Below are 14,570 nucleotides of genomic sequence, written 5' to 3'. Positions count from 1 at the left end.
AGGTTGAACGACCACGACTGTGTGAACATAAGCCTCGTTGGTCGTCACAAGGCTACATCACGGGAATTGCGTATAATTGCGAGTCGTCAATGTGTGAATTGGATTTACGATACGCGCATGACGCGCGAAATTTATCTTGTGAACTAGGTGTACGACTGTACGAAGTAGGCCTACGTGTACGTGAATCAACGTTTATATGGCAGCGGTCCGCTAGCATAATCGGAAGAAAAATGCCAGACGCGAGAAAGAAATGCGCTTTTAAAGCTATTCAACACGTTAACGTTAATTGCCACTGATAAATATACTCAATGAATTATATATCATCGCCAGTTCCTCAAAGAAGTATTGCTGAGGAAGCCTTTGTTTACAGCACAACTGTGTATGCGATGAAGCGTGACCAGGAACACGCTGAAACGCAGAGCTCACGGTAGTTTCCAATCATTGTATATATATCATTGGTATTACCTGACTTTTATGAAAACTAAATGTTGGTACCACGTGAAAACAGCCCCGAAATTCCTTAATCCTTTTAATGGGGGGATTAAACTACTCCCACTTGAAAAACTGAAAATAGCAAAAAGTGAGTAACTAGGTCACAAAATATTAAGAAGTATAAGTAGCGAAAAAATATCTACTTGAGTAAGTACCAGAAGTAGAGAAAAACAGCTTGAGTACTTCGAAAAAGTAGAAGTACTTCGTTACTGACCTCCTCTGGTGTCTTCAATATCGCATTGTACATTGTGTGTGTGTCTTGGGCAGACGAAAATACAATCTGTCCTTGATTGATGCATTGATTGATTTAATTGCGCATACTGATTACTGTGGCTTAAGCTTAGGAACAAAATGGTTATGACTCCCCGCAACAACCCTCTTTTTTGTCCTACATTCAATAAAGTTCAGATTTCATTGCGCATGCGCGCAGCATTTTGCCCTGTTTTCTGACGTGCATTTGGGAAATGCTATTATGCAATCTAGGATGCTCATTGCTCAAGGAAGATTCTTTTTCAGTTTTGCGTTGGACTCGTATTTTTGTTACATGCTTAATGTTATAGGAACATCCAAAATGGATTCACGAAAACATTCACGGATATCGTAAAATTTAGAAGTTTTGTGTGATTCGAAAAATACTTGCGCCGCAGAGATTGCATACCGCGTGATAATGATGTAGATTTCTCTCTGAGCTAAGGCTGGGAGCCGGATGAAATTTGTAACATTGCTGAAGGAAAAGCGATCGACGAATGTTACCTCGTATTCGAAAATTGCTAGTTGACTTTTGTATTAATTGTTTTCACAGAGATCGCCAGTAGTACATGTCTAACGCGACGAAGACCGCCGCAAATAAGTGATAAGTAGCGACAATGACATTGAAATCCGGTTCCGTAGAATAGAGGCCACTTCTATCTCATCGTGCGTCCATCGTGCATCGTGCTTTGCTTATATCAAAGAGTGATTGGGATTATATGGTGAGCGTTGGTTAGTCTGGCAATTGAGGATTTGTATCGTTTCATGTTCGTACGCCGCGGTACATATTTGCTCAAGAGGATATTCGTTACGAAGAGCATACTTCGGTATTGCCTGCGTTTATCTTGTAAACCGCTGGAAGCTATCCAGGGCCAGGGTACGATAGCTCGAGCTCGAAAGAACCTGCAACGACCTGCCTTGTTGGATTATAGCCTGGAACTACTTTTAATTTGCTGCGTATTTGTAAGTAGACTAAAATGGGTTATTTATTGTGTCAAAAATTTACTACTCCGATTGTTGAGAGTTTTCTTTCAGGTTACTTTATTCATCTTTATAGTTTGTAGTTGACTATATATACTTTTCACTATTACGATATAATCATTAGTCTAAATCCCGTATTTACTTAACCATCATGGAATGCGGCATTCCATCTGACAACAGTGATGTGTCTCATGATCACATTCACAACTTTATCGCATGCGTGTCCGCTGCGGTACAAAGATGTGGGTAAGTCATAATACTAGATTGTTGAATCTTAGAGATCATCCACTTGTAGGCGACTGGTGTGACTGTTGAAGGTGTGTTCATATATACATATATAGATTGATATGTATCAACAACGACAAAATCATATGGCAAGCCGAACCAAAAGTTTGAAACTAAACCTGAAATTTATTTATAATGTTGTTTGCTTGTTTGTAAACCGAAAGTAACGAATGGCGTTGTTCACATGATCACATATAGGATGTGAAAGGTTCTGTTTGAATTGTAGGAAATGAAAGTGTAAGGATTTATTTCTAACAAGAATTGAAATCGATCAAAATCACAGCCCATGTAATTCATAATGTTTAAATGCAACAAACAAGGTTAGAATTGAACTAATGTACCGGCGTATAGGAAAACGTGTCGGGCTGAAGTTTGCAATCAGCATTTTTACAAGCTCCCCAATCCCTAAGTAGATGCAGACTACAGTATATTGTAATTTCTCCATACCTTGAAAATCTCGTAGTAGTTTAGTATGTTTTTTGTATAACATTGCTGTCCCATATAGAATAAATAGAACCTTGTTTGTTGTCAACTTGTCATTGTTACATTATTTTGGAATACACGATATGTGACTTACGGCATACTTTCCGATGTTGGTTTTATTTTGAATTAATATTATAAGCAGACTAACTATGCACATGACACACTACGGTAATAAATAGGCTTCAAAGTAAACTCAGTTCTCGTTTATTTCAGAATTACTCTTGTCAACGCATTAACATTCCAAAGTTCAGGTTCTAGTTTCCAAATTCCAAGCAACTAACGCCGTATTTGGCCCGTGGGCTGTGAAACCCCTCTGAAGTGCAGAGTCACATGGACAGATTACAAGCATGGTAGCCTGTTAGGCTAGTCACAACACCGTATAGTCCTATAAACCTATATGGAATCTCTGTCCATTTTTTGAAATAAATCCTGCGTGATGAGAGCTTTTCTATATAGAATAATTAAGGAATTAAACAGAAAATCCTGCGTGACGTTGCCACCAATTCCACTCCAGCCTATAAAGGTCACCTGTCACCAAAGTCCAGTTCATTCCCCCACTTGTTTGGATGAGGCACAAACTTGTTATTTTATGAGACCTTAGATTCACGTCACGATGTTGCAATTCCGCAGGAGACCGCAAAAGAAAATTTAACCGAGATTTCTGTAAGGCTTCGGATGTTGATGGTAAATTACACGTTTAGTACTATGCCTTGTACATAATAATCTCTAGGCTATGATATTAATAATGAATTGAGTTGAAAATATGCGATCCCTGGTTTTATTGTGGCGCTATTGGTCATTGCAGTTACTTGTTGTTGGAACAAGGCGTGTAGGGTAATGTTGTATCCTCATGCAAGCCCACAATCTGTGAATGAGAGGTGAAACTTGATTAGGCCAGAAAACTGATACAACACGTATGTCATGAAAGCTGCTTATGGGCAGTATTGCCTATTTGATGGTATGGCTTTATAATGCCCTGATCTGCCGTCATAATTAATTTTATCATTACACTCAACATTAACAGTTGGTTTGGCTTACTGACACAACTTAAAAGTTTGGAGTGACTTGATATGATATCCAAAACTGACACTGTCAGACTAACATTGTGACATAGTTCTCAATCCCTTTTTACTACTCTGCTGCATTTGAAAGAGAATTTCATAGATCTATTCGAAAAGCTAACAGGAAACGTTGAATCGGTGTATTACCGTATGGGTTTTTACTGACGTCTGGCTAACTTTTAATTTCGTGAAAAAAGCTGTCCAGCAGTTGTTTCCAGGTCTTGGACTGTTGTGGCACACCACACTACTTCCTAGGCTATATGTGATGGTCATACAGCTTGTGAAACCCCCTTTCCAAAACCACAGTATGGAATGGATGGAACAAGATACTATTTCTCATCATCAACTGTTGATCTCTACATCCATATAATGGACTGTGTAAATGAACTTATCCAACATCAATGTACTGCCATGGGATGATCATTTCTAGGAATATCATCTGACATATTGCATAACACACGGCAACATTTTTGATTTTAATATATATTTTGTGTGTTATCAGCCCCCGAGTGAATCATGGAAGATGCAAAAAAACCCACTACCGGGAAAAAGAAGGTAAGATTTGATTACTAATAATTCCATGAACATTGTACTAGGGAGACTGCATGCATGTCAATTAGCCTTTGCAATATAAGTTATCACTGCAGGCTTTGCTTACTCTTGGTTACGTATCATGTTGTGACGGCATACGTTATTAATTAATCACTCTTACTCAATTTATCATTATATAGCCTATTTCATAGGAGCCAAGCACTGGCGTATCCAGTGGAGATTAAAGGGGGGTGGGGGCTGGGGTAAAATATTTGTCACATCCCTATATATATCTAAATCTATATTAACTGTTCAGTCTTGAACAAAATTCCAGTATTTTTTGTTGCAATTTTGAAGTTTTGTACCTTGTATGTTGACACACTAATTTTAAATCGTTTCATCCTGAAATGATCTCTCAGGTGATACGCCGGCTTGTTAAAAACGCAAAGACAGGCGAGATTATCAAAACCGAGATCGTCCGTATCGATAGTTCCGGAGAAATGACCGTGACATCTTATCCTGCCGGAACCCAGGTGCCAAGTCTAAGCAGTCTGCAAAGTTCTGGGGTAATTAATCATATATTGATGTTGTAATGGATTTATCCTTGTCAACAGGGGCGTAGCCAGGGGGGTAGAATTGAAGAACGTTCTACCCCCTTCCAGGCTCGATTATATCCCGAAAATCCCAAATAAACGCTACTGCTATAACAACATTTCTTCACGATATCGCCTAATTTCAATTTGCTACGTGCGGCGCCGATTGCCGACGCTTATTACATGCCTTTTTCTCGTCGATCTCTCGTCTACGGAAGCGCGTCTATGCAAGCGTGAAAGGGGCATTGTTACATTTTTCTCTCGGCGAGTCAAGCTTAATCCCTTTCATTCTGAATGCAGTCGTCGAGCAATAATAACATTTGTCGCGTCGTTCATGCACTGGTTTTCTCATCAACAGTTCATTGTAAACGATAACGAACATTGATAACATGAAAATGACAACTTATAACTGAATTAAATCATCTTTTGAAGCAATAGCATCTGATTCGTGCTTTGCCGAACTCAAGCCTGTTCCCAATACATTCGATTCGCATTTTATTTTAGACGCCATTGTTGTGCCTTGTCTTGACCTCAATGACCATGTATACGTCATACTAGATTATGCCTTTCGTGATCGGTATCCCACCGGGACGGATTCAGCCTTCAATAGCCGCGCCGAAACTTGTTTGCGATTACCTCACTTTGCGAATAAGTCATTATTCACGCGCCGATACAATTAGTATATGCGCCATGTTCGAAATGAATGTAATTGAAACGCCGAGCAGACGTTACTCTTACACGCGAATTGAATCATGTCAAAATTCATGAAGATATAACAGATTCTGCGCTGTATAGATTGTTCGTGTGAAATGTTGTTCTTGTATTGTTTCAAGGTCCATTACTTATTTGAATGCAAATAAGATCTCCTGAACTGTAACAGGCTGAGCGCGTGCGCATCGTAATATGATCCCGTGCAAGTTGTTGATTGCTCACTCGCTTTCAGTAATTAGATCCACCAATTAGTTACGCTCTCTAAAGCGTACGGGATACAGAAGTCGCTATCCCTAAAGGTATGACGCATAGAGGCTCATTCTGCCCCCTTTATTCAGTTCTACCCCCTTTTTATCACGGCTGGCTACGCCCCTGCTTGTCAATGTCATTATTACGATTATTTTCGAATCAATCGTTTTTTTGTGGGTTTGGATTGCTGTTTGTGTTTCTCATGCATTTTGTTTTGATGTGTCAGTGTTAGCGATTGAATGCATTTATTACCAATTTCAAGGTCAAGAAACTCAACCGCAAAGCTTCTATCGACTGTAAACCCACAGCTCTGCCTGCCAAGAATTCAAGGTATATATGTCGATGGTGTTTTGTTTGCATAGCCGTTCGTCAATGTGAAATGTATATTTGTAGTAAAGAAAATGATCAGCTATCAAAGGAGGTGGAACAATTGCAAATACCGTCTCCCAGAGTACAAGTCAAAACAGGTGAGAGTGGAAAGTAATGGTGTTACGGATGCCTTTGTATTGCTGTTATCTCTATCATGACGTGATGCATTGATATGAAAACGCTTCCTTGTTCTAATTCAACAACAATGATTCTTTTCAGAACCACCCTCTACGGTTGATATTGGTCCGAGCGTGCCGGTGAATATATCGGGCCTCGAGGATCTGTTGAAAAAAGAGGAAGAAATGAGGAAGATGTCGGAATCTGCTTCTGGCGACTTGGAGAACACAAAATCCAAAGTATGTATGCCGTTGATTAGCAGACGGTATTAACTGGACCTGATGTTTAATATTCTACAACTCTCTGTAATTTTCCAACTCATTATCTCCTGGTAGCAGCATTTTATCAGTTTTTGTATTTATTTGCTATCTAATAAATATGTCGCACTTTGATTCTCAACTGGAAATAGTACCCAGTTCTGATTTTGTCAAGCCCTACCCGGAACAAAAACTTCTTGAAAGTCTAAGACTGGCACTTGATTTGTTTCAATCTCTGAAGAGATGAGTTTGTAAAAAAGTTACTCGACCGCTCCGTTTTAACACAGACAGACAAACTATATGCATTAAGGCTGTTGAAAAAATCTGTTTTTTTTTCTCCAAATCTTGCTTGCTAGGTGAATAACTCATCAGGTTGCCAAAAAAATACGATGCACACCAGATTTGACTCAATTTTACCAGTAGATGCCGAGTTCAGCCAAATTGAAATTTCGGCCATTTTTGAAATACTAGTATTTACGGTGGCAAGTTTCGTCACTCTGTCATGACTAAAAATAGTGTTCCCGGTATGCCTAAAGAGACGGGGATGTCTTTTCCAAAGGGCTTATGGTGGAGTTTGGATGAAGACATCGCCAGTTAACGAAAAAAAGATGGTCTATGACACGGATTAGCTGCTGGAAATTAGTCCACTTCATTAAAATAGCCACGTTAAAAGGATGGTATGATAATTTTCAAATAGAGTACTTAACACACTGAAATTAACGACCACGAAAAGGAAATGAACTGACAAGCAGGTAAAATAAGGGTAAATATATTTCTCTAGTGATAGTCAATATCTAGAAGAACTTTTTGTCGGACCAATGTAGATTTCACAAGATCTAAACAAAGTTTGTGACTGTACCCTCCGCTGTATTCTTGGTGGCCTCCAGCACTGGGTAGTTTAACCGTATTTTGACGTCATTTCCGTAGGCTGGCGAAGAGAGTCTGGAAGCAGCACTCATTACAATGATGAGAAAAAAGCGTCAAAAAGGCCCAAAAGCTCATTGGAAAGGGGGTCTGGTGGCAAGCACCATCCCTCGAAAATATATCGACGATGAACAGGCGCAAGGTGATCCATATCCTCTGAAACCGATTGTTTTGGTCAGGCTCTAATCTGATTTAGGGAGGTTTCTTACCAGCTGTTTGCTTGTCCATACTGCTTTGGATGCAAGACATATGCTTTGCAATGTAAACCAAAGGCAGAGGATCAGTGATTCACTGTAGGCTACTTAATGGCTTTGATTTGAATTATACACTGATTGCCTATCGCGTGACACCACATGACTCTAATTTAGCATGTTTCCAATCGACGATGAACTCTTTGCGTCATATGTGTTACAATGGTACTGCTAGCATTCTAGCAACTGTGTCTTACAGATCAAGTACATGCTTCCTGAACTAAATGAACAAGTCTTTTGTAATCTATGCATCTAAGCAGCTTCATATTATGAGTCTCACTAGTTTCTGTCAGACTTGACCTGTCTATTGAAAGTAGAACAAAAACACTGTACAAGACCCAAATGTCCCACTATACAAAAAATTAATTTTTGTGTCCTGGTTATTTTTAGTTGATGATTCTACTGAGGACACTGATTATCGTGGATCCAAGAGAGAAGATGAAGATGAGGAGTCTGAGAAGCGCCGCAAACAGCGTCATAGGTTTGATGGGCAATATTTTCGCACCTTTTTTTCACTTATCGGTGATTCTCATTTCCTGATTTTTTACCCTGTCGCCGCAGTGCAGGGGCGGGCAACTTCTCCAATCGGCTGGCCGGATATGGGAAAAATCAGTAATTTTCGGGCCGGATCCTGAATCGATACATGAATTGCTTATTTATCCACCTATCCACTTCAATAGCTGTTGAAGAAAATGATACATCCGTGGTCGATTAAAGTTGTCACAAGTTCTTAGAACTCTGACTGAACCCTTGGTCAAAAATGCACATGAATGTCAGTTAAGATTGAAACGCGGCATGTTCATGGTCCAAACTGTTGGCTCACAAATGTATGGAGACCCGAGGGCCACATTATCATGTAAAACCAGAAACTATCTGCGGGCTGCTTCAAATTCCGTTGCGAGCGATCATTTTGGGTATAGCACGCATATACTTGATGAATTTTTTTCTTCATTTTCCTATGCAGACGCCGTAAAGAAAAGAAGAACAAAGACAAAACCCAGGTGCTGATTGTTTTGTTTAGAAACTTGTGCTGCATATTTTGATCTGGCTTGCCCCAGAAATATGATTGCCCAGTCCAATTTACAGAAGTGAATGCCGCAATTTGGGTAGAAAGAGTTATGTTTATTGCAGTCTACAGGCACTTTTTGTCTGCTGCCATAAAATCAGTACAAAATTGACTATTTCCGTTATCCTAACAGAATTGCTTCATCTGTCCTGGTACCTTTGTCAACCAGTTTGACTCGTTTTTATGATGAACCTGAACCTCAAAAACTCCCAAAGCAGTGTATTTTCATTATTTGTCTTCCTTTATTCAGGCGACAAATGATGATATCGAGGAATATCAGGGTGAGACGGGCCCGTTGAATCTACCAGAAATTGGTGAGTACTCTACCACGCCCTCCCGATTAAGTTTTAATCGTGGAATAATTGCCCATCCTTTTTGTTTGGATTTCATTAGAACCTGGGTCTTGGGCAATGCTCGCTATAATTTTTGATGAGTTTGCGCACACTCACCAACTCACTACGCAGACCCTTGAACAACAGTGTGTAACGACTGAAAAAAAGTCATCACTTCGGATTCTTTGTGCACTGAGACCGTGTCAGCACTGCGCATTTGCATACGTGCGCACTGCGCAGCTTAGAGGGAACGTTGGTCTTGGGCCTCAATAGTAAATTCCACTTATGGTTGATCTCCAGCTCGATGAGCTATTTATGGATTGGATTAATGAAAATATTATTGGTTTGCTGCCCAGTTTCCTTACATGGTGTGTGTTTGATCTCACTATTTGAGGCTCTGGTTAGAGTCTCATGCAGGCAACGTGTAAAACCAGTTTGCATCGTTTTCAGAGTCTCGGAAAAGGCCGCCAGAAACAGCTGCAGAGGAATCTGCTGAAATTGCCGCCGACGAGAGAGATGACGCGAATTTGGCCGATGAAATGGAAAAGTCGACCATTCAAGACAAATCCAATGAAGGTTGGTGGTAAATTAGTCACGTGTTTTTTCTTGAAAATAACGAAATAAGTTACTCAATTACTCAATTATCAAAATCCACAACTAGAACTACTTACTTTTTAAAACTCGCAACCACAACTCCAACTACTCCATTATCAAAATCCACAACTAGAACTATAACTACTCAATTTTTAGAACTCGCAACTAGAAATAGAACTACTCAATTTTTAAAACTCTCCACAAGAACTAGAAGTATTACCTTTTTAAAACTCCCAAGTAGAACTAGAACTACTCAATTATCAAAATCCGCAACTAGAACTACTCAGTTTTTAAAAGACGCAACTAGAATTAGAACTACTAAATTATAGAAATCCACTACTAGAACTAGAACTACTGGTAAGTATTAATTGAACTACTCAATTATCAAAATCCTCAACTACAACTAGAAGTGTATGTTATATGAAACATGTCCTAACCCGAAAGAGACATCTCTGGCAAAAAAGAGTTGAAAATGAACGTTTTTAGATTTGCCTGTCAATGACGAAGGAGACAGCGATTCCGGTAGTGACGAAGACAGGAAGAAAAAGAAGAAAAAACACAAACACAAGAAAAAAAAGAAAAAGGTGAAAAAGCAAAAAAGGCATCAAAACGAAGAAAAAATCGACGATAAACCGGAGGAAAAAATGGAGGAAATTCGGAAGTCACGTAGCCCGTCGCGAACCAGAAGCTTGTCATCCGTGTCTTTGAGTTCCATCTCGTCGGCGTTCAGCGACAGCTTTGATTTTGCCGGAATGAATTTCGACCCTTCTGAAGACGGCGGTTTTGACATGGTACTGGTTTTGATTGAAGGGGCACCGCGCTCTAAATATGGTGTGGTCTCAAATTTAAGTCAAAGGCGTGAAAACAATATTTGCGCTAGCTACAGTATTTAATTGCGGCCTGCATAATTTTCCCTTAGAGCAGCGGTTCTCATACATCCCCCTTGGTTCTAGTGAAAATTTTCGCAGCCGCCTTATCGTCATATCAAAAAAATAATTGAACGAGCAATCGGAATGTCCGCCATCCCAACGCATTGTTTGGTCACATGGAAGGTGTTGTCATGGCTGTTAAGATACTTCTCAAGTATGGAATTCGGACTATACACAAGCAATAATTACGAGCTGGAGCTCTGAAGGGTCCTTGAACATTTCTTGTGCAATGGTAGCACGCAACACATTGACATTTTGGTGCCTAATCCCTTCTATTACCCCATTTGAACTTGACTCAAACGTACGTGATGATGAGCTAAATCAAATACCAATGGCATAGCTACACTCATTCACCAGTTGCACTAATCTAATCCCTTAATAAAGTGTAAATTTTGGTATCAGTCAAAATCTAGGATCAGTGTATGCGTGGTATGGCGCAATTGTAACTTTCAAAATCGATATATAATTAAGATTATTGCCATTGTGTAAACTTGACACTTCCAGCACAAATAAAACTTATTCCGAATTCAAGATACATCAGTTCTCTCAGACCCTCGGATGATTTCGCGCCCGTCAGTTTGAGAACCACTGCTTTAGAGATTCATTCCGGGGTAATCGTCAACAACCGTTAATATTTCGAAAGAACTTTGTGTATCAACAATTCTGTACAGGTTGCTCGAATGAATAGTTTTGGCTGTCACTGGTCAAGGGTAATAATTAGCGGATACTATAGATTTCAAAATAACTTCGTATGTTATCGTATCACCAAATATGACTTCACAGGCATAAAAAATGTGGAAGATAGAGGCACACAGATGGCTTAATAAGCTCAATACACAGTGTTACATTATACACCCTCCTATACTCGCACAGCTCCTGGAATGGTAGTGTCCATGAAAATCTTTTAGCTGCAGTTCGAATATCGTGGGTTTCCAAGGAAAATGGCTGTTGCCAAAATTTTTTCACGTTATCAACTTCAATTTGAGACCATATCATGTTAAAGCGCAGTGCACCTTCAAGTTTATAGAAAGTGGTGTCCCTTAACACCATTGTTTTCAGGCATTGATGGAGTACCAACAAGTGAAAGAACAGGTCTTTAGCGGCTCGTTTCGCGGACGGGGTGGCTTCAATAATTTCTTCCGTGGCAGAGGCGCATTCCGGGGATTTCCCGGCAATCACGGATTTATGTTTCCGCCGTGGCGAGGCCCCGGCCCCATGTTTCAATTCTTTCAACGTGAGTAAACTTGTTGTTAAGATGTAACTTTTAAAATTTGTACAGGCCATGTAAGGAGATTGGTATTCACCCTTGAAAAATGCTGCACGTCATATTTGGCTCAAGTAAAATTATCGGAGTAAAAATCGTGAATTTATTCAAAAAATAATTCTTCTTCTAGTTGCCATCCCATGAAATATCAAGCTGTCTAAAATAATGATACATAACAAACTTGCTTCAATTCCAATTATCGCAGCAGGAAATTTTAGTTTGAAAATGATTTTTACGTTTAAAAATTTCGACATTTACCTATGATCCTCCAATAAGGTTGCGTCCACGGGTTTGTATCGAGTCGGATTTGTATGCATCTTTTTTGACAATTTCATGGGCTCTACTTCATTTTGTAGATTGAAATTGGGCCAAATTCTGAGTGCAGTGTTTCAAGTGTAGAGCCTAACAATTTTATCTATACTAGTCGGAAAAAACATCAGTCATTGAAAAGTCTCATTTTTTGCGCAGCTGACCCGAATTTCATGCAGCCCGGTTTTCCCGGCGGTCCCGACAACGACCCAGACAAAGGCCGAGGTCGGGGCCTGCCCGCGAACCAGGGGCCGTGGCGCGGGAGGGGCCTGCGCGGTCGCGGGATACCGCCAGGTTTCCATCGGAATTACACGGAAGACGACAAAGGCGAGGCCGTGTATTACGAAAGCGACACTTCCGGAAGCTCTTCTTCGGGACGAAAAAAGAAGAAGAAAAAGCAGAGAAGACGCAGTTACTCTTCATCGTTAGTGTTCATTGGTTTTTGTGTCACCTGCAACCGTCGTCAACTTGATTCCGATTGTTTTTGCCATTTCCAAACCTTTCGATTTCAATTTGATCAAGTTGCCTAATCATGTGGTCGTGTGTTGCGCATTGTCTGTCTTTCATTCATGACTGCTATGTTTTGAAGTATTTTTGAGTCAAACCGACCAAACTGTGTTCAGGTCGTACTCGTACAGCAGCGACTCGTCGCGTTCGAGGTCCAGAAGGAGGCACAGACGCCGGCACAGGTCCAGCTCCTACTCCTCTGGGTCTTATTCTCGTTCGTCGTACTCGAGGTCACGGTCGGACTCGAGATCCCGGTCTCGATCGTCCAGGTCCAGGTCTTCGTACAGCAGAGGTTCCGCGCGCAGGTCCAGATCGCTTTCAGGGTCGAGGTCGCGTAGTTTTAAATCAAGGTATGGCGGATTTCTTGTTTGTTGTGTGGATCGATTGCAAATAATCATATGGTACGGGTTACTGTAGAACGGGGGTAGCCTACACGCGGCCCGCGATCATGTTTGAGAAGTTTGAAGAACACCAAGTAAAGCGTTTTATAATGCTAAGTTTATTTTAAAATCTGGTTTCAAAATAAGCTGTTCGCCTGTGCCCAACACCACTATTCCTGAAACGGCTTCGGTGATGGCAATTATGTTATATGAAAGGACATATTGACGTGCGATGGCCCAGACGCACAGAAAACCTCTTAAGGCAGGGGTTCTCAGCCTGGGGGGCGTGAAACATCTGAAGGGGGGCGCGAAGAAGCGGTGATCTGAAAAAAATATTTTGAAGCGCGATTTACCTCCAATGCCCGCATGTTTCTCTCTATATAGACCCAATTTCATATTTTTCATTCTCTCATAAACATTCATAACCTTCCATGCCACCAAACAATATGTGGAGGTTGCTAGCATCCCAGTGGGATTTTGTGATATGACGATAAGGGGGGCGCGAAATTTTTCACCATCAAAAAGGGGGGCGTGTCTAAGAAAAGGTTGAGAACCACTGTCTTGAGGCATCCCACAAGATCTTGCTTTAGAGGTAGCACAGTCTTTCCCACCACCAGCATCGATTCCTTAGTTACTGAAAAGCGTTGTCGGTTGTAGTGCGCAGTTCGTAGTTCAAAATAAAATGGAAATGATGATTGTGATATTTTTGTCGTTATTTGTGTTTCATTTTAATAAAAAATACTTCTTTTATGGCGACTAGGACTGTCGACGTGTTAAAGAGCACAGCGTTGTATTGGCGTAAAGTTTTAAAACGTTGCTAAAACCGTGTGGCCTATTTTGATTCGATATTGAATTCTTGCGACCGTGGGCCTCTACACTACAAAATTTGAAAAGTGGCGTGCGGCGCGTTTGGAGTTGGCGATTCCTACCGCAGTCTCTTGCCTACATTCATTGATTGATGTCAGTACTAATGCAATCCGAATAAGTCACTCGAAATGTTATTTTAATGTATTTTTCAGTCACTTTCTGACACTGTCACTACCTTCCGTTTAGGTCAGCTAGTCGCGGTCCACCTGCTCACTGGGGATCAGGAGATGGTCGGTAAGATATATTTTTCGATACCATTGCTGGCGCGTTTGATTTCGTTTATCGATGCGACTTATTCACAGGCAAACACTTTCATCGACAACCATCAAACGATTGCCATGTCTACAGTTCTAAGTTTATTGCTTTGATTTTTTATACGATTTCTTGCACAGGACATGCCACGCGTGTCCCTGTCACTGATGGATTAGAAAACCAGTAGATCTGAATAGTATTTTACATTCTCTGTTCAATCGTGTTTAATGTATGTTCGTGTTGCTATTTATTTTTCGTGTTATCTCTATTCTAGTCTTTGACAATTAGTTAATCCTAGTTCTCGAATTAGACTAGTCTAGTTACACCGAAATGCTGGAAATTTCATCCTGACGCTACAGGAATACGGTAAAGCACAAGACAAGCCAAGCTTCTTGTACACTTGCTTGCTATCCTCATGTTTCCAGGAATAATCTGTGATTTAATATGAACTAAACTTGGTTTTGTTCTATTTCTGTGTAATCCAGAAATAATTCAATATCCTAGCTATTAAAAATTC

At 40.4% G+C, this 14,570-nt stretch overlaps 1 protein-coding gene across 4 annotated transcripts in view; it reads left to right on the top strand.

Annotated features, from left to right (window-relative positions):
* The first annotated feature begins 1,404 nt into the window (after positions 1-1,404).
* LOC145439421 (uncharacterized) overlaps positions 1,405-14,570 on the top strand; it is a 33,031-nt gene continuing 19,865 nt past the window's right edge. The window contains exons 1-16 of one of the 4 annotated variants that reach the window (XM_080316904.1): positions 1,405-1,704; positions 4,054-4,106; positions 4,502-4,648; positions 5,898-5,965; positions 6,029-6,102; positions 6,224-6,360; positions 7,306-7,444; positions 7,944-8,034; positions 8,518-8,554; positions 8,870-8,933; positions 9,402-9,527; positions 10,032-10,336; positions 11,534-11,708; positions 12,207-12,471; positions 12,671-12,904; positions 13,988-14,035. In XM_080316904.1, the coding sequence (XP_080173030.1) occupies positions 4,068-4,106; positions 4,502-4,648; positions 5,898-5,965; positions 6,029-6,102; positions 6,224-6,360; positions 7,306-7,444; positions 7,944-8,034; positions 8,518-8,554; positions 8,870-8,933; positions 9,402-9,527; positions 10,032-10,336; positions 11,534-11,708; positions 12,207-12,471; positions 12,671-12,904; positions 13,988-14,035 (1,949 nt within the window). In that variant the 5' untranslated portion in view covers positions 1,405-1,704; positions 4,054-4,067. Of the gene's footprint in view, positions 4,107-4,501; positions 4,649-5,897; positions 5,966-6,028; positions 6,103-6,223; positions 6,361-7,305; positions 7,445-7,943; positions 8,035-8,517; positions 8,555-8,869; positions 8,934-9,401; positions 9,528-10,031; positions 10,337-11,533; positions 11,709-12,206; positions 12,472-12,670; positions 12,905-13,987; positions 14,036-14,570 lie in introns of all 4 variants that reach the window. The other 3 variants (XM_080316901.1, XM_080316903.1, XM_080316902.1) reach the window with 3 other exon arrangements.

The sequence above is a fragment of the Botryllus schlosseri genome, chromosome 5, assembly GCF_051294905.1.
Source record: "Botryllus schlosseri isolate E-star chromosome 5, Bs_hap1, whole genome shotgun sequence".
NCBI classification, from domain to species: Eukaryota; Metazoa; Chordata; class Ascidiacea; order Stolidobranchia; family Styelidae; genus Botryllus; species Botryllus schlosseri.
The sequence above is the reverse complement of the archived record's forward strand: the minus strand, read 5'-3'. Positions and strand labels throughout refer to the sequence as shown.